General features: G+C 38.9%; 1 protein-coding gene across 17 annotated transcripts in view; it reads left to right on the top strand.

Annotated features, from left to right (window-relative positions):
* Window positions 1–19,214, top strand: part of BCAS3 (BCAS3, microtubule associated cell migration factor) — a 385,039-nt gene that overhangs the window by 188,837 nt on the left and 176,988 nt on the right. The window contains exons 23-24 of one of the 17 annotated variants that reach the window (XM_026071342.1): window positions 10,722–10,760; window positions 11,818–12,787. The exons of 13 other annotated variants lie outside the window; for them this stretch is intronic. In XM_026071342.1, the coding sequence (XP_025927127.1) occupies window positions 10,722–10,760; window positions 11,818–11,834 (56 nt within the window). In that variant the 3' untranslated portion in view covers window positions 11,835–12,787. Of the gene's footprint in view, window positions 1–9,113; window positions 9,345–10,721; window positions 10,761–11,817; window positions 12,788–16,913; window positions 16,937–19,214 lie in introns of those variants that run through there. 3 more of the 17 variants (XM_026071349.1, XM_026071346.1, XM_026071340.1) reach the window with 3 other exon arrangements.

Raw genomic sequence — 19,214 nt, 5'->3', positions numbered from 1 at the left:
CCTTCCCTTCCCTTCCCTTCCCTTCCCTTCCCTCTGCCTGCAAAGGATCTTTTATTGTTCATCATAACACCTGTGAGATAGGGACCAGGGGACAAATTTTTACTGTCCAGCAATGCTCTCACTTGGAATTTAATAAACACTTCTGCTGTCACACCTTAAAACATCTGAGCTCTTTTCTGTTGTACGTGCAATCAAATATTTATTCCCAAGCACTGTACACCAGAAAGTGCTGCCTTGGAGTAGCAGAGATCAGTTATTCAGGTAGTAAAGATGTGTGAATGCAGCTGGCAGATGAAGTCACCAACATTATGAATTCCCAGCCTGTCCTTATTGCCACAGGCAATAACTGACGGGCTGCGGTGGTCGGTGGTTTCCTGTTACTGGCGTTGGTAGGGCCCGAGGAGTCCTGGCGTCACAACTACTTAAGCTGCCCTGCTTGAGTGGAGACGGCCAGTGCTGGAGGGGCCTTGATGCACCGAGATGTAATCAATATGGTCTGGAGTCCTTGACCTGAACCTGTAATTACCTGGACGGCATAAAGGTAGTTTGTTGTTGCAGATAGCAATTGCACTCCGATCCTCTGAGTATAATGCTGATCTTTGAAGCCAAGGAAGAGATTTGGCCCTTAATCTGTTCTTCGCAGCAATTGAGAGGTTTTAATAATGGTCATATAACAAGCTGTTCTTATAGGACATCACGTGTTTAGTAACAACAAAAACATGTACCCAGCACTGCTTGTTTTGTAATTCTATGTTCTGTCGGTTTAAATTTAAATGACTTTAAGTTATGGCTCTTTCCTGTAATAACTTTTGAGCAAATTCTTTTTATATGATATCTATTTCGAACATTTATTATGTTAGTTATTTTAAGTGTTTGCGCCGTTCCTCAAATAGTGATAAATGGTGGGATATACTCAGTTTTTTTTTTTCTTGGTGAAATAGCACACAGTTGCGTGTGCACATGCTCTCTCCGTCCATCCATCCATCTAGCTAAATAAACATGTATGCATGTGAGCTGCATAATACAATTTAGAATTTTTTTCAGCTTTATCTAGTTGATCTAATTTGAGAAAATGTTATCTGATGATTTTTGAAGAGAGCCTTAAGACAGAACTGACTTCAGCAGACTCCAAGATGCCGGTGCAGTATATACGATTACTTCTAGAAACAGCTGTGCCCTATAGACTATGCAGATGTGAGGAGAAATTAAAATGACCTGATGCTACTGACTGAGCACTTGCTGCTGGATCATTGCCTGGCTTGGGAAAAGTCGCAGCTGCAGGGGTACATGCAGCAGCATTAATGTCTTGGAACACTGCTGCGCGTCTTCTGTAGGCAGGAGGAATATACTGAAGAGGGAGGGCATGGGAACAGTGACTGAATGGTAGATTACTATAATTATTATATATTTGGTTTATTTTTGCCTCCCTACGGTGGACATCAGTGGGTTAGTCTATCAGTTCTGGAGATGGGAAGCCACTCTGCCATAGTGTGAAGGAGTGGTGTGGGCTCCTTGAGCCCGTTATCCCTGCCAACGGCAGAGACTGTTAATCCTCATCCCGGTTTGCCTTCGGTTTAACTGACAAGACTGGCAGTAATTGAAAAAATTCATTTCTTCTAGGACAGTTGTGCTTTGACATATAGGTGTTGGTCAGCTAAGAAAAATTGGTGTGAGCTAGTGCAAGCTAGTTTCACAGAGGCAAGTGAAAACCAAAAATCAAAAATTTCTAGTCAGTTAGGTTGAGTCTGAGAAAAGGTACTTAGTCCCCCAAAGGCTGATCACCTTTTTCATATTGATAATGTGTTTTTTTGGTTAGTTTACAGGGGGCTCTGACAAGCAATAAAACCAGCAATTTCCATATTGATACCATAGCTAGGTGAAGCCATAACTGTGACCTCACCAACACAATAATCAAATACAAAATAATGGAATTTTTCTTTATATATTAAGGTTAGGTTGCAGTGAGGTCTCCAGGGGCTATGTTAACAGTCCTTGGTGCAGTCCTCTTGCTTGAAGACTCTTGTTCTCATGTCACACAACCCACTTGACGCATGTACCAGGGGTCCATTAATGCAGACAGTGGAGTGTCTTATTGCTTAAGTGATACATACTAACTTTCAGTTGGGAATGCCACCATCAGTTCATATAAAGGTTCGTCAGCTGAAAAATGGCAGTGTGTTAGAGCATGGTCTGTGTCCAAGCATATAAATGGTTTCCATTTATTTATGGGAGAAAAAAATCCAAAATGTGCAATAGATATTTTGTATATCGGTAGCTAAAGTACACTAATTTTAAATATAAGATTGTCTTAGGTACCCCTTAATTGTCTTTCATTAACAGTTGTTGTTAATGTGTTGCATAGATATCTTTAAAGCCCAGAATAAGTGGAAAGTGTTGATTCTAATCTTATCTGACACCACAATCTTCTATGGAACAACACATGAGCTGAGATTCCCGATGGGCTCCTGTAGGATACAATATTTATTATTGCTTGAAATCTAAGAGTTCCTAGCTACTGTTAAACTTGCAAGAGATCCAGAAACCTCAATGTCTGTATTTGTGTTTTTATAGATTGAACAGAAATAACACGTCGTACAGTTCATTGACATTTCTGCTCTTTTTATAAAGTGCTTAAAGGAAGTGTTTCCACAAATCTTAGTATTTTTGTATTGTGTTAGTCTAGTATTGTATTGTCTTAGTATTTATATACTGTATTATACACTAATCTATTAATTGAGACTATTTAAAATTTCTTAAAATGGTATTAGATGTGAAAGCTAAAAGATGAGTATTTGAACATCCATTTGCAAATGAATTTTAGGCTCTGATATTTTTTCGGGAAAAGCTTTCATTTAGAAACAATTTATAATAAATAGGTGTACTTATTTCATGATTTCACTAAAATAGGCCATCCTTAAAGTATTTGCTTTGAAAAAACCTAAATATTCTTGATTATTTTTTGTTTCAAGTGCATCTCCTCCACTTTGGACTCTAGCCTCTGGTAGATGCTAGGTTCCTCTTCACGTCCTCCAGCTTGTTGTCCAGTACTTTCAGGAGCTATTTCAGAAAGTTCGCCCTGCTCTCTAGACCATGGCAACTACCTGGAAAATATAGATTGTGATGGCCACTTTAGAGCTGTTAAATCTATAAGGTGTGAAACGGGGCATGAAGCAGTCTCCAAAAAAGCTTTTCGGATTTAGTTTTTTAAACAGTGGGTAGAAGTAGTGCATCAGCGGCTGAGCAATGTCTCCTAGCTTCATATTGAATTCTGCTTTTTTTAAATATTTTTTTAAATTTTGTTTTATTGCCCTTTTCGTTAGTTGACAAAATTAGCTTTTAAAAATAAGTATGCAGGGATTTGAGGGTTTTTTTTGTTTTCTTCCAAGTAGTGAGATGACAGTGCTTCATTTTAAATCAAAACACTCAGTCACAAAAAGGAAGGAGAAACTGAGGAAGGCAGTTGATAAGCGGCTATCTTATTCTGCGGCTGTTGAGATAGCAGAGCTGTACAGAGTGCAGGTTGACCTCCAGTATCATACCAGAAATTAAATATGATCACAATAATATACCTGCTTTCACAATGTGTGTGTATTTCTCCAAACAAATAAAAGGCTAGATATTTCCTGAATAAGCCTACCAGTAAGTTTTTTCTCACTTCTATTTCCTCATACTACAGATAATAGTTTAATGGATAATACTTGACTGCACTATATAATAACAAGTTGTATGATATTCCTTAATATTTGCACAGCCACAAATAACTGTTCTTTTATAAAGCGTCACAGGTTTAATGTCTGATTCCTGTACTGGAGTAACAAACCATTCCAAATTTGACAATTATTGCTCTAGAACGGAGCAGATGTTTCCCTAATCTAGAGATAGTCAAACAAGTATTAATAGGCCAAATGGCTTTAAACCAGAGTATTAATCTTCATGTGTTTTTTTTTTTTTTAATGTATTGTCAGTATAGGTACCTATTTTGACCATTGTTAATCCAAATTCAACAGTTTTTAGCTATTATTCATTAGGTTCTAATACGGATGAGTGAGCAGAAGTGTGGTTTTTAGGTGCGCCATGTAAAACTGAGCTATTTGACATGATAAATTAGCCATGCATTTGAGGTATTTTAAGGTGGAGTTTAATATCTTTTGAGGGTGTTATTAATCACTGACTGTTCATCTTACCCTTGCTGAAGTCAGGATGTTTGCTGTTGAAAACAAATATTCATATCTAAGTTGAAATACAGTGTGGTGGTATTTACTTGTATATATTTTATTGCTTCAGTGATGTAAGGAGTAAAAAACAGATGGAAAATATTTTGTTTTTCTTAATGATCCAATACAGTGAACTATCCACCGGCTTGCAGTCTTCCCGGCTCCTCCCCCTGCCTTGGACTCCATCCCTGGCCTGGTCCCAGCTGGTTTTTAATAGTGCTTTATCTGCTGCTTGCACTGCTTTTAACTTTCACTTTTTATTAGAACCAAAGCTAAATTGGGTGATGTTTTTAGTACTATAGCTATGGGTGGAGTGCTGCAAAAAGCCAAAGCTGGTGCCAGCAAACAGTTTTAGAGGAAAGCAGCCAGTGAGCAGGGCGAGGCGCAGCCGAGGGAGCCGGAGGCTGCGAGAGGGGCAGGGGAGCGTGGCGTCGAGGAGCCCCGCTGCCCCTGCCACCTCCCTCTGCCGCCTCTCGGGTGCCGGGGCGGAGGGGCTGGCAATGCCTCCCACCGCGGGGGCTCCCTAAACAGGAAACCTCTTACGCTCCTGACCACCCCGGACTGCTAGGGACAGCCTGCCTGGTGTTCGCCCCCTTCCAAGGAAGAGCTCAGAGCCTTAAGGGGAGCCTGTAAAGCAAAGTCGTTCGCATGCATAAACCTTATGGTGCTCCTCCCCTTGTAAAGGTGAAAACAAGCAGCGCTGGGTCGGTGAATGACAGAAAACAGGCTTGGGATTATTCACATCATTAGCACAGGATTTCTCCAGATAAGGGAGGTGGTGTATGAGCTTCTACTGCCCTGAGGCTGTCTCGGGGTTAGTGCGCAGGGCGCGCTCCTTTAAAATGGAGCAAGAACAGGGAAAAGAAAAAGGTGGCAATATGACTAACATATGGTTCTTGCTGGAGTTTGGCCACAGATTGAAGGCCTTAAAGCGGATTCCTGGGGCCTTCGTATGCTATCCCAAAACCAACACGAAAGCCTTTCCAAATATATTTTATAAGCTTTGTGATTGTAATAGTCCTATCAAAAAAAACCCACGTCCCCAGGTCAGGTGAGGTGCAGGCTCTCTGCTGAGATTTCCTCACTTGCCAAGTCGTCTTTTGTCTGATGTTTCCCCGCAGTAAGAAGGGGCAACCATTTGCTGCCGGGTGTGCTTGGTGCTTTCTGGAGAATACCTAGCAGAAAGTCCAGCACAGCTGCTTTCGCTTCAGTTCACATCTGTGTAGGGAGAACGGGACCTACATGCACTTACTTGCCTGGGCTTTTGTCCCAGATGCAGCTGGCCCTGGCTAAATACAACCCACCTGTATTTCTGGATAATTCATAGACCTAGCTTGGTTTTGGCGCACCAGCCATATGTCTCTTTGTGAGTATCTGGCTCGTTTGAGAATAAGTTTTGGTAACCGGCTGCTGTCATTCTCTTTTGTACTCTTGACTTTTCCTTTGCTCCAGGTTATAGTGGTATTAATGTGAGAAATATGATATAGGAAATGCATAATGTTTAATTCATAGCCTCTTTAATTAAAAAAGGGAAAATGAAAAGTAATATGACCATGCTGGGACCCTACAAAAAGTCCTGGCTATACTACTGCAGGAGGGGAGGCCTCTGGAAAGATAGTACATAGGTATTTTTGCCTCAGTAGTGAAAACCTGTAGAAACCGCAGTTGAAGAAAAGGACTTCTTAGCTCTTTGTCACTAGGACAATTTGCTGCATTAATTGAAAAAAGTACCTCTTCAGGCCTAGCAGCATTGTTTACAGTATAAATATTGAGCAAGTCACTCATTGTCATAGTGTTTACCATCAATTAAAATATATTTTAAAAGTAAGTATAGCATCCTATAAACTTATTTGTGGTTGAATGACTAATTTAGTAATTGACTATAGGTCATCTAGAAGGTTGATTTTTGTCATTTGTGGGTTTTTTAACAATTAACAGAAAGTTGCCATGAAACACTTTGGAAAAGAAATCCAAATGCTGTTGTGCTCGTATTTTGATGTTCATTTTTAAACCTTAAAAAATTTTGTTTTCAAAACAACAGCAACAAGCAGTATATAGTAAAACACTTGCATGGGAGTACATTTTACAACTGAAGTTAGATTAAAAAAAAAATCACTATATCATAAGTGAACCATTTCCCCCTTGATTTATGTCCAAAGTATGAGGAAAAACATTGCAGATGCATTATGCATTTTACAAAAGAACATATGCATGCATTTAAATCATTTACATTTCATCTTTGCTTTCTTTTATTTTTAACCCATATTATAGTGAATGACAGCATGTTTGGAAAACCTAGGCTGAAAACAAAGTTTAAACTTTTATGCACAATAACCTAAACTGCAAGCAGTGCTTCACTATTTCATGATTTTATTTCAAACTTTCGCTGATGCCTTTTCCTTTCTCTCTGCTGAAACATGTGACTGAAACTTTGGGAAACTGGCTTGCGAAAAGAGGTTGTACTGTGGATGATATGTGCTACACTCCCAGTGCCTATGAGGAAAATCTGTGCTTACTGAAGCAGGTCCTTAGGAAAATGCCTAGCCATGTGCTTGAACACGTTCTAAATCATGACTTAAGACTATTAATAGTTTGATTGTTTAGGCAGTATCAAATATTCCCCATGCTATAAAATGCTTTTTTGGGGGGGGGGGGGGGGGTGCTACTCCTGCTTGATAAGATGCTCTGACTTGACTGGTTTTCAGCACTAACCTACTGATATGTTAAAGCAGCAGCTTTTAATTGATCACATTGCATAGCTGGTAGTCAAAAAAGAATTTGAATTATGGGCATGATGTTTTGTTTAATGTCATCTGCAGGCATCACTTCCCATTGCTGTGAGCGGGCAAATAAAATTCAGCTTTATTGGCCTAGTTATAACTTCTTAATAACACTTCAGTGAAAGATTGCACATGCCACGAAGTGCTGAACACGTATTCTAAAGTGATGTAACGTGAATAAAGCATAATGATGTGTCAGGCGCATAGCAGCCTCTAACGTAGGTAAGGGTCCACGCGCAGTCGGCTCTGCCTCTACCGAGGCAGCAGGGAGCTGGGAGAGCGAGGATGAGGCAAGAGCCTGGGGACGGGCGCACTGGGAAGCACGGTGCAGGCGTACCTGAGGTTCCCAGGCACCGCGTTGGTCGCCCTCCCGGGGCCCGGGCCGTGCCACCCATGGCCCGGCTCCCTGCAGAGCTGCTCGGCGGTCTTGGCGTGGAGCTCTCCAGCTCCAGCGGTAACACGAACACGGTGCAGAGAGACCTGAGTTAGCTCTGCATGGAGCCAGCTACAGTTTATTAGCTTAGGCTCTGTGCCGTGCAAAGACAGATAAACTGCTTCCAGACATTGGCTGGCCCTAGATCAGGGTAGCTGAGTTTGGGCCCATTTCTGCATACTAACCATGTGGAACTTCTAGGGTTTTCAGTAAGAGTTTGGCACATTAAGAATTTGCAGGATTTGTTTGTAAATGTAGATCTGAAAGTCAGATATTTACACATGCCTCTTAGATTCAGAGCTCAAAATGCAGAACAACTTTCATCCCTAACTGCTTGTAGAAATTCTTTCTCATTGTCTTCACCTTCCAGACTTTCTGTAAGACTTAAAACTAGAGATTTCTTTTGCAAGTAAAAGACTGATATATAATTGAGGGTATCATGTGGAGTACCTGTAACTTATTTGTATATCCATACTTCCATATTTAAAACTGAGGCAAGAAACTAATGAGGTTACAAAAATATTGCTGATACTGAAGCAAATATAGTTGGCAAACATATGCTCTGGTTTTACATTTCTGCCTCTAAAAGGTGACATGTCCTGTGTTTGTCATTTAATTTAACATTCTATATATTTTTAAACGGCTGTATGATTTGAAATCTCCAGATGCAGTGCTTTATGTTAAATGAGGTTGACAGTTCAGTGGTGTGGAAGGCCATTATCTCACCTTTGTGCTTCCAAACTGTAGCCACTTGCCCTTTCCTGTTCATAATGCATTTACTGCATTACAGCATAGGAATTTTTAACACCTATTGAAAGCATTAAGTATTTCATACTGATGAGCACTTTTAAGATAAGCGAAAAGCAAGAACTGATGCTGTTCTTCAGGGCTGTATTTTTCCCATTGCTTGTGCTGGAGATTCAGTAAATGACTGATGAACTCTGGTTATAAATCCCGACTGGCATAGTCTCTATTACATATTATGGTATTCTCAAATTACATAATAAGCAGCAGTTATCTGTTAGGTAACTTGGACTTAAGTGGTATCTTTAATATGTCACTGGAAAGCGAGTATTTGACAGTCACATGCCAGTGTTAGTTTGGTGAATGTTCCTCAGCTGATGAGTGTAACTGAGGTAGGTGGAATTCCAAATATCCCACTGGAAGATCTCTGGATTTTCACACACATTGTAGAGTGATTGCCCTAAATTCAGTGCACCACTCACATTATGACTAATTTATACCAAAGGAATATGACTTGATTAAAAAAAAAAGGGGGGGGGAATTTTAGAGTAACATAGTAGTATTCTAGAGGTTTATCTTGAAGCTAATTTACTCAGAAAAGTTGCTTTCATTTTTAAGTAGATTGGTTGATATAATATGTTCTCTCCTGATGTTCAATCATTAGTGAAAGGCATTTACGTATTTTCACAAGCTTCTGTTAATGTGAAAGTACCATCACAAAACCTTAGCAGCCAAGAATGTGAGTTTAAAAAGAAAAGGTTGCATTTTGATGTTTGGGGGTTGATATAATCCCATTCCCATAAATTGAAATCCCCTTAAGAATATACAAATTCCATATGTTTTGCCCTTTTAAAGGGAAATTGGTTCCATTTTTTCAGATTATCATGGTGAAATTTCAAAGGATAAGAGGTATCCATAGAAATAATAGTCCTTATTCTACAGAATGCAGATGGGGCGCTGAAGTCCAAGCTTCCTCAGACTATGGCAGTGATGTGCATCAGCCCTGACCTGGAGTTACCATGCCTAAGAGACGTATGATTGTCCTGCCCTTGCCCTCGTGGCTGTGGATGCAGGAAGGCTGGAAAGTAAAGCTATGTGGGGTAGGTTACAACTGCCTGCTAGGAGCAAGGCCAAGACAAGGCACAGATTTACCGAGGGAGCCAAGAGTCTGTCTTCTCTTCTGTCACTGTCATGGCTGGCTCTCAGCTCTTGCTCTCCGTCACTGAGGAGCAGTGGCCGTACGGTGCTCTCTTCATTTGGTTGGCAGCCGAATCTGTTCCCAGCCAGGAGAACTGGTGTGTTTCAATTAAGAGCTTTGAATGACTTTTTGACTAGCAGCTTGCTCTCTCTATAAACCAGTAAGCCAAAATTCAGACTTTTGTATCCTATCACTGTTGTTCTGAGTCAGCAGGTCTCCTACAGAATCATTTTTCTATAAACTTGGAAAATGTATAATCATTACTTGGACTATTAAAGTTCAGTAATACAAGAATAAGTCATAAATATAGCACTTGTATCTTAAAACCTAACCAGCTAGTAACTCTCCTTCTTGTCTAATCTGGCCTCCAGTGCTGTTGATCACCATTTTCTCCTCTTTTTCGGTACCACAGCTAACTTTTTAGTTTTCCACATTTTCTTTTGCCATTGTGACAGCGTTCTGCTGCAGATTACAGCTGTGCTTAGGCACCATAAGGTTTATATGATTAGTCAGCATTTGGTTTCCATATATAGCAAAAATACGTCTGGAGAAAATATTCTTATACATATTTCCAGGCAATAGGATCAAAGAGCTCTCTAGGTTCTCAATTTTAATTTATCTTTTCATGCTCACTGTATAAGGAACATCAAAAGGAATCCCTGTTTGCGGGAGGGAAGAGAGCTTTTTGCTATGTAGCTTTGGGAACACCATTCATCCAGGCCAGCTTCAAATCCTGGCCTTTCTTCCTCTGTAGCATTTTTAAGATCTGAACTTTTGCTTTCATACCTACGTGTTCTTATCCAGGCGTGACTTCTTTCTTTTCTTGAATCCTGTGATCTCTCCCTTTCTTGTTTCCTTGATGCACAGAACTACCTCTCTTCTCCATCAGCATAGATCCCAGCTGCTAAGCTCATCTTCCTTGTCATTTTGATTGTCACAGCATTTCCCACGGTTGTGAATCCCTGTGTTGGTTCTTTCTGTGCCATACTATGTGCAAGAGTCTTATCCTTGTGTCTAAATCTTTGAACATTTATTCCTATCTCATATTTGTTTTTTCCAGTAATTCCCCCAACCTCTGCTCATACTTGTAACACCTCTCAGTATTCTTCCCTTGGGTGTTAGCTCTCAAAACATGCAAGATGGTTCTGAAGCTCTGTGTTTGTCATGATGTCTACTAGCAATGTGATAGCTAAGAATGCTTGAAGTTAGGGTCTGTGGAATGAGTTATATGTGTGGATTTATATTATCGTATTAGGTGCTATGTTTATGTATTTTTTTCTTGCACCTCAGATTTTTTCTGTTTCTTTAATTAGATTCTTAAGGCAATGTTTTGTAAACTTTTATGTTTTCAGAGTACACAATAAAGTGGGCACTACTGGAGGCAGTCAAAGGTAATTGTTGTTAGTAAGTAAGCAGTATACTTTAATCATAAAAATCCTTATAACATTTCCCTATGAGTGAACTTTCTGAAATGTTAGTATGCATAGGAACCCAAGACATTTGAGATCTTTTTGCATCACATTGTTAGAAAGGCCTTTTTTTTTTCTGCTGATAGAAGATCTGCATTAAAAAAATATAATTAGTTTGATTTCAGTCATCTACTCAACATTTCTAAGCTACTTGCCAAATGATCCCAGGTGTGGGATTGCAGCAGGTAATTTCCTGCGCTGTATTTGTGCGGATGATTTTCTGTGTTAGAAGATGATATCGGCTCACCTGGCCTCTCAGTGACAGAGAAATCCTTTGTTTATTCATTTAGTAGGCAGATTAACCCTAATGAATACGGCTTCCTGGAAATAGATACAGGGGACAATGGCAAAGTGAGGAGTGGGGAGAAATGGGGCGAATTCCCTTTTCTTTCTTCACTTTTAAATAATGGTAGCTTTCATAGCAGAGTGTTTTAAATCAGAAAGGAACGCAAAATATGTCAACTAGAAATTCTTGAATTTTAAACAACATCCTTTCTTTCATGGTTCAAAGAGGTACTGGGGCTTTCCTAGTAAGGAAAGTAAGTCTGGTGCAATTCTGCTGTATTGAATCTGCTTGAATGTTTTCTGCTGTTGAGAAGTAGCATAAAGTGGGCAAGAAGAATATTTACATAAAATGGAACTTAAGTCCTCGCTGTTGGAGGACCTGTGTGCATGTCTTATGTGGTTTTTCTTTACTGTTTTGTGGAATACATGTTTTTTATTTTTGTGAATTATGGTTTAATAATATAAACTTCCTTAGAAATAGGTCATAAATTGTATTAGCTAACCAGAGAAAATTGTTAGAACCTTAAAAGGCTCAAATTATTTCATTCTATTCCTTCTTGTTTCATAGGATTAAAAATTTGGAATGGTGTGTTAACATATACATTATGTTTGTTACCTGAGTAGCTGTATTATAAAAGATGACAATGTTCCTAGAAGGGTGATGCGGTATATCTTTTTTTTTTTTTTTTTCCAGTCATTCTTATATCTTGAGTTGACACAGAAAACTTCTAGAATGAACTACAAACAGTACAATTTCTTGTATTTTAGTTGTATGGATGTATTATGTATGAGGTTGGGGGGTTATAAAAGGCCATACTGGTATCAGTTTTATTTTAATAAATGAGTAATTTTTCAGATGTTGACGTGGCATTGGACTAATGTTCATAACATAATATGAGAATCTGCCTGCAAAGGTAGTGTAAGGTGAGTCTGAAGCCCTCAGAAACTGCAGGAAATACTGCCTTTGACTCTTAAGGGATATAAATCAGGCTTGGGAGGTAGTGTCATGGTATTATATGTGGATTCATTACAGTATCACTCAATTTATCTTAGGATAACATGAATATATTAATTTATTTGAGATCAAAGACAGAATAATGCAATGGCAAACTAAGTTATGTATCTGTATATGTTTTTATGCATATACACATTGAATAGTCAATATTTTAAATTAGAGGAGAATGTTTTACTCCAGATTACTGTTGCAAGCTACTAGTCAAAGTGTAGATGTAAGTACAATGAATGGTTTTGCTACGTTTGAGAGAAGAACAATTTCTTGCATTTTTATGTGACTGGTGCTCGAGATACATTATTCCCAAGACATGGATGTGTAGACACAGATGTGAAAATCTCTTAACTTCCAACCAAACTTTTCCAGATCTTATCACTATAATTTATTTTTTACTCTCTATAGACTAGAAAAAATGTCTTCTTTCGCATAACTTTATACATTTGAGGAAAAGGAAAGTTCTCTTCTACCACATGCTAAGTGTTGAAGATAGGATACTGTTGGCTTTAGCATGATGACTTATGTAGTTGCTTGTAAAAACTCTAGAGTTTCGGAAGGGAAGTGAAAAAACAGAATTTACCTTTCCATGAAGAATAAAAGTTTCCATTGTCTCTTAGTTCCTTGCTGAAAGTATAAATGTGCAGGCACAGATAATTTTTTGAAAGTGTACATTTATATATATGTGTGTGTATATGTGTATTGGATAGCAATAAATTACAAATGAATTTGTTTGCTTTGTATGTAGATTGTTTTATCCTTCTTAAAGCTACTATTTATATAACCTTTAACCAACAGAGAGTAGCCAAAGTATTTTCAAGAGTGAGAATTGTTTTTCTGGCTGGTGTGTGTAACAACCTAATTCACTCCAATTGCGTGGCACAGTGTGTGCTCGTACTGACCACACTGATACGCAATTCGCCAGAGATTTTTTTTCACTGCATGTTAAAGCTCAAAATAGATGTATGCCACCTTAGGTGTCATGAAAATAGAACTTGCGATAACTAAATAAATTTAGTGGTAACTAATTACTTTCAAAGATGTTGACACAGTTGCAGAAAAGGAATGTCGCAGATTACCTTTTAAAGCAGTGTGGACTGTCTGTCTTAGCTGGTTTTCTCCCCCCCTCCACCCCCCTTTAGTGAAAACCAAAGGACAACAGTCATTATACGATTCTGTACTTTAAGTATTTTCATAATCCAACATAAATTGGCCCACCCAAGGATTATGTCTGTTTTATAAGGATGTGTTTATATAGTCATTGGGTGAAAGATTGCAGAAGTTGAACCACTAGTTTTGAAAGTCGAGCCAGACCAGGAAAAATCAGGATACAATTTGGCACTTATGGAGACTAAATGATTTCCTTTTTAGCTGCTGATTTCTACTGGGAAATGTATCCTTGGACTGAAAATTGCATCCGGAAAAATGTTTATGTAGTGTTTTTCAAATGACTGATTATTCCTCTAACCTTTAACATGCACTGTGTGTGATTTTGTTCCTTATTAACTCTTTCACAACCAAATGAATGATTTCCTTCACTGTAAATAAAATAAAGTGTATATTTCACTTCATGGAATATTTTAACACTGTAATACCACAAACAAACAAAAGACAAGCCAGGAATTTTATTGAGTCAGTAACACAGGGAAATCCAGCTCTTCTTTTCTGTCAGGCTTTCCTGGAAGATAAGTATCTGGGTATGACGGTGAGGCAGGCAGAACAGACAACGTTTTATCCTGACTACTACACAGAGGAGAACAAAAATGTTCCTAACATACCATTAGATGAAGTCTTCTGCCAGCCAGGGGAGATTTCCCCAAGGCATGAGTCTGAGGTAGAGGGAATGTACTGCCAACTACTGGCTATTACTTGCTGCTGAATACAGTGAATTAATTCATTGTAGGCTTGGGGTTTGTCTGCGGGGGAATTGACTGGTACAACTATAACAGAATAAACAATTTTAGAGTAGCTCCACAGATGCATGCTCTGTCTGGAGTTAAAATGATTTCAGTGGAGTCATTTTCACGTAAAGACATAACACGTTTCACGTTTCACTGTAATAGTGCCAGACAGCATCCTTGTGTAGAACATGTTTATGATGTGTTTTTTCTTGAATCCAGAATCTCACGGATGTAGGATGCAAGCTTGCGTACAGGCTATTGTAATTCCTCCCTGTGCTGTATTTTGTGCAAGAGCCAGACTATATCCCCCTTATCTGAATGAGGAAGCTGCAGATGACCTTGTGAAACCTCACAGGGGGTAGGGGCAAGCCATGTGTCTTTAAAAGGCATTTGAAGTGGTCCTAGCTCGAGTGGGTAGCACACTAATAAATGAAGGTGTCTGAAACCTTATTTTTCATTTTGGCAGACTGTCTGTAAATTATGCTTGGTGTCTTTCTGTATAAAAATATACAGAAATTCAAGATTAGTTGAACCAGTTTCTGTAAAAATTATCATCCAGTTCATCACAAATGATGTACTTGGTAAAAATTGCTTGAGTGGAAAAGGGGACCTAAGAAAAGCACAGTAAAGATAGTCTTATAATAGCTGTTCCTGATGGTCTCATCCAAAAGGACAGGTTTGTATCCTGAGAGAGGAAGTAGAGTTGGAAAGAAATGAAATTCCAGACCCACAAATCTTGATTTGAATTCAGGCAAAGATGTCCGCTTCTCTAACTTCCAGGGGCCCTGTACTGGTAGTAGCATTCATGATCATAGGATGATCCATCTGTAGTTCTGATAGAAACTTGAGGATTAGACAATGAAAAATAAAAGCTGATATTCCTTGTAGCAATAGTGTTGGACATTCTTGCCATGGTGGGGAAAAGGGGAAATGCCTGGGAGCTACTGCTTTCTTTTATTTCTTCTTCTAGTTCTTTTTGATCATTTCTCCTGCACAGTTTTGTTTTCTTACGCATCAGGGAAGATTTGTATTTATACGCACACAGAGGATGCAGCCTTGCTTACTTCAGATAGCTCTCACCAGGAACAGCAATTCCCAGGCAGTCTTTTTTGTTTGAGGTAATAATGGTTTTAGGAAATTCTTAGAATGTTAACAGTCACATGTCTTTTAACCACCTATTGATGGAGTGAAATTTGGCAGACGACAGAGGAACCTTTAGTTTTATTTCTAAATTCTAAATCGCTCGACAGCTGTATAGAATCCCCAGAATTTATGAGATCTGAATGTTGGGGTTTGGGTTTTTTTTTCACGTGGAACCCAGCAGAGTCTCTGATGGAAGCTGTTGACCCTTCTTTGTGCTGTTTCTTTACTGTCTCGTCAAACATCTGGAAAACAGCATGTTTGCAGTCATTTCACAACATAATTTTGCATTTACATCATGTGTTATCTGGTAAAGTTTTCTTGTTTTTTCAAGAAAAAAAAAGAAAAGAAAAGAAAAATCAGCAACTCTAAGGCTGCCATAAGGTCAAGTGGTGTCGGTGGATGCTGCCTGTACTAAACATATGTTTAGCTCAGAAAAGCTAAGGCAGTTCCCAAAAATTTGGTAACCATTATAGTACTTCCTAAGTGATTTCCGGATGTCAGGCCCTAGGTGGAGGGGGATGGGGCCGTGTTGAGTTTTCTACAGCTTTCCACGAAAAGGATTTAGTCTGGCAGCTGATTCAGCCAAGGAGCAAATCACGCAAGGCAGAGCTAGACAGGAAACGCTTCTGAACGTGCTGTTTTGAGAGAGGATCATGAGATCAGGCAAGGAGCTGTGAACTTTACATGCAAGCAAGGCCAGATAGCATTGCGCTAGCCACCTGAGGGCTTAGAAATAAGAAAGGAAATTAAAGGATCATTTAAGTGGAGTGGGACCAGACAACATAAATGACAATTTTCATGTTTCAAAAGGGAGCACTGAAGTATATTGAATTCTTTGAAGTAAAGAAACACAATAGATGTAGAGAATATTTTTGTTAGATTCCATACTCTGATTTAACAGCTTTTCTAATATAACTCGTCTCTAACTCTTAACTTTCCTGAACCACCCATTTATAGCACTCACACTGTTAGTCTCCCTAGATTGAATACTGTATGTTCCTTTTAACCATCTGAAATTAGTTGCTATGCTTCAATGACTTCTAAGTTCAAACACATATTAATTAATGAGCATAGTTGCCAGGTTATTTACTTTTATTTTGATTAACAGGAAGTAGTAAATGTTTTTATGTTGCTCACTGTAACCCCTTTAAATGTAGTAAACTTGGGTGTGAGCCTAGAACCCTTTAAAAGCGCATGATTAGATAACAGCGGAGGTTATATCTCTTTATTTCCCCTCCATTTGACCTTCATGTTTCTGTCAGAAGCCACTGCATCTCAGTGGTGCTCTCCGTTGCTTACAAATAGTTTGGCAAGGGTCAGTGGCAAAGCGATGTGGATCCTGCCACTCTTGAATCCTAAAGAAACGTTTTAGTAACATGACAGATTCTCTCCTAATAGGAGACTTGCAAAGCAGTGAAGCAGGCTGTTGCCAAAGCACAGGACCATTATCCTTTCTTGATTTAAATCAAGTTAAACCCAGAGTCCAAAGCTGTGTTAAAACTCTATATGAGACATAGAATTTGAGATGTACAGTACTGTGGCTATGCATCCTACCATAAAAATATCACAGGCACATGCAAGCCTCAGGAGACCTCAAAATTTAGGCCATGTAGAAACATTTGCAGGTGCCCTTCTTTAATTTTCAGCTATAACTGAATCTGTATTATAGTTTATGTAGTCCAAAATTTATAGAGAAAATGTAGACAACAGTAGACAATTCTGTTTGTTTTGTTGGTTTAGTACTGTAGGTGGCTCTTCTGCGGTAATGCTTATTTTCAGTACTAGAGCCTGGTCATTGTGGATGGATACGATTTTGGACATTCTCAAGCTTTGGAAGCAGCGCGGTGGAAGATTCCTCTCCCTGTGATCTTTCCATGTATGGCCAAAATTGCTTTATCTACGTCGGCCAGGTTTCCAGGTACCATAGAGATGAGTCTTAACAGGGAAAAAATTGTGGATGGCTGCAATTGTGGTTTTGGAAAAGCTTACTCTGGGATTTTTGTTTAACAGCTATTGGATACAAGGATGCTTAGTTTGCTAATTTGGATGCCAATACTTAGTATGGTTTTACGGCTCACAGTTATTTCGTAGTGGTGCTGGCATCCAAGATACTTGGGAAAAAACAGAAAGGTTTTGGGTGTGCATTTGGGGTTTTGTTTTTTTTTTTCTATGATGTGTTTGGCAAGCATTGAAGCAGACTTGGGAATTTGGACAATTTTAAGGAGTAATTATGATTATTGAAATACTAATTGTTTCTGCAGTTGGAACATGGATCAGTATTTTTAAAAGGGTTCAGATGCAGGAAGGCCATCATGAGCACAGGTACCCTATTCAGATATTTTCCATTTAAGCTGACAGTTGTTTAGGAGATATGTTCATAAATGGTCTTTTGTTTTAAAAGAAATGGACAAAAATACTTTCTTCTTCCATTGCATTAACTGGGAAAGAAGTTGTTTTGGGAGCATGTTATCCTCTATCAGTTTCTCTTTCCTCTTCTCTCAGTTTCATCACATACTAACCTTTTTCTCCAAAAATTGTAGGACTACAGCACTAGGTGTTACCAAGTTTGTTTCCTTGAATGCTTCCTAGTAGGAAGCAGAAGTGAAATAAACTGAATTAGCTGAGCCAAGTTCAAGGGTGATAGCATGTTTCCTGTTTATCAATAAAGTACCCTTAATACAGTGAGAACAATTTGTGTGCAAGAGGCTTTTAAGTAATTTCTCAGACTGCAAGTCCTGCTAAGCCTAGAAGGTAGTGATGGTTCACTGACTTATTATTTTTATGTAGGCCATTCTTCCTTGAGGCCACTAAGCCTTCAGGTTTCTCCAAGCCTTTAGTGGTCTGCACTTCGCTGTTATTCTTTCCCTGAGAGTGCTGATTAGTGACTTGCGGTATGGATGCTGATTTATCGCAGCCGAGAGTTGCCCCTTGGGGGCTGAGCAGAAACACTCATGAAGGAGCCCTGATTAAAAAGAGTGGTAATGAAGACAAATGTTTCAGAGGGAGTCAAGAGCAAACCAGGCCTTGGCATTCCCACTGCTCCTCTGAGCTTTTGGAGAGGAGGTAACAGTGGCCAAAGGAAATATTTCCCCCTTGTTGTTTATTTCTCATGGCACTGGAAAAATTTTTCTTTTCCTCCTGGGTGTTCTAACTCTCACTTGTTAACTGCTTTTCATGCAGGGTTGCAATTAACCCTTGGCAGATACTTACCATGTTCCCTTTATATTCACTCTATACATAAAGAAGTTTTTATGTTTTGACCTGTTAACCATTTTAAGATTCTTTAAACTTGACAGTTTCATCTAATTTCTCACATCATTAAATTGTACTTTATTTTCCAACAGTCCATTCACATGAGGTTTGGTGTTTGTTTGATATCTTTAATCATCTTTTTTCTCCACTGCCTTTTTTAATAAGGAAAAGAATGACAAAAAGTAATGCTTACAACCTAGTTTTAAATCAGAGAGAGGTCAGAAGGCTCCTATCTAGCGTTGGGCGTGTAACCAAAGGCAGATTTCAAAAGTGTGTTGGTAGGATCTAGATGGTCAGACACTTGCATTAAACGGGAATTCGAAACAAAAACAAATGTAATGATTTCACTCTGTTGTAGTCGTTTAAATTCTGTAGTTTTTTTTCATTTTTAAAGATCAGCATATGGGCTATAATTAGCATATGAACTAAAAAATTAAGTACATGGAAAAACATTCCCTGATTTTATTGGTCTTTGTATTATGTCTGTAGAGATTAGGTAGGCCTGTTAAAATCTATCCTAATCTCTGCAATTACTTTCTTCTCAGATTTTTGTTCATATGAGGATGCTGTTGATCCAGAGAGGATATATATCCACTATAAGAACGTTTATTAAAGGAGGAGTGACTGGCGGAGAGCTGTAGCATAGTGCCCAGCCGGCCTTTGCGCTCTACTTTTTGACTGCATGTAGTGCAGGTGACAGTTTCTGAACAGGCTCATAGGAAAATTCAGGTTGGAAGGGACCTCCGGCGGTCTCTTGTCCAACCTGCTACTCAAAGCAGGGCCAGCTAT

The sequence above is a fragment of the Apteryx rowi genome, unplaced genomic scaffold (assembly GCF_003343035.1).
Source record: "Apteryx rowi isolate R43461 unplaced genomic scaffold, aptRow1 scaffold_324, whole genome shotgun sequence".
In the NCBI taxonomy this organism is placed as follows: domain Eukaryota; kingdom Metazoa; phylum Chordata; class Aves; order Apterygiformes; family Apterygidae; genus Apteryx; species Apteryx rowi.
Note: the sequence above shows the minus strand (reverse complement) of the source record. Positions and strands in the feature narration are given on the sequence as shown.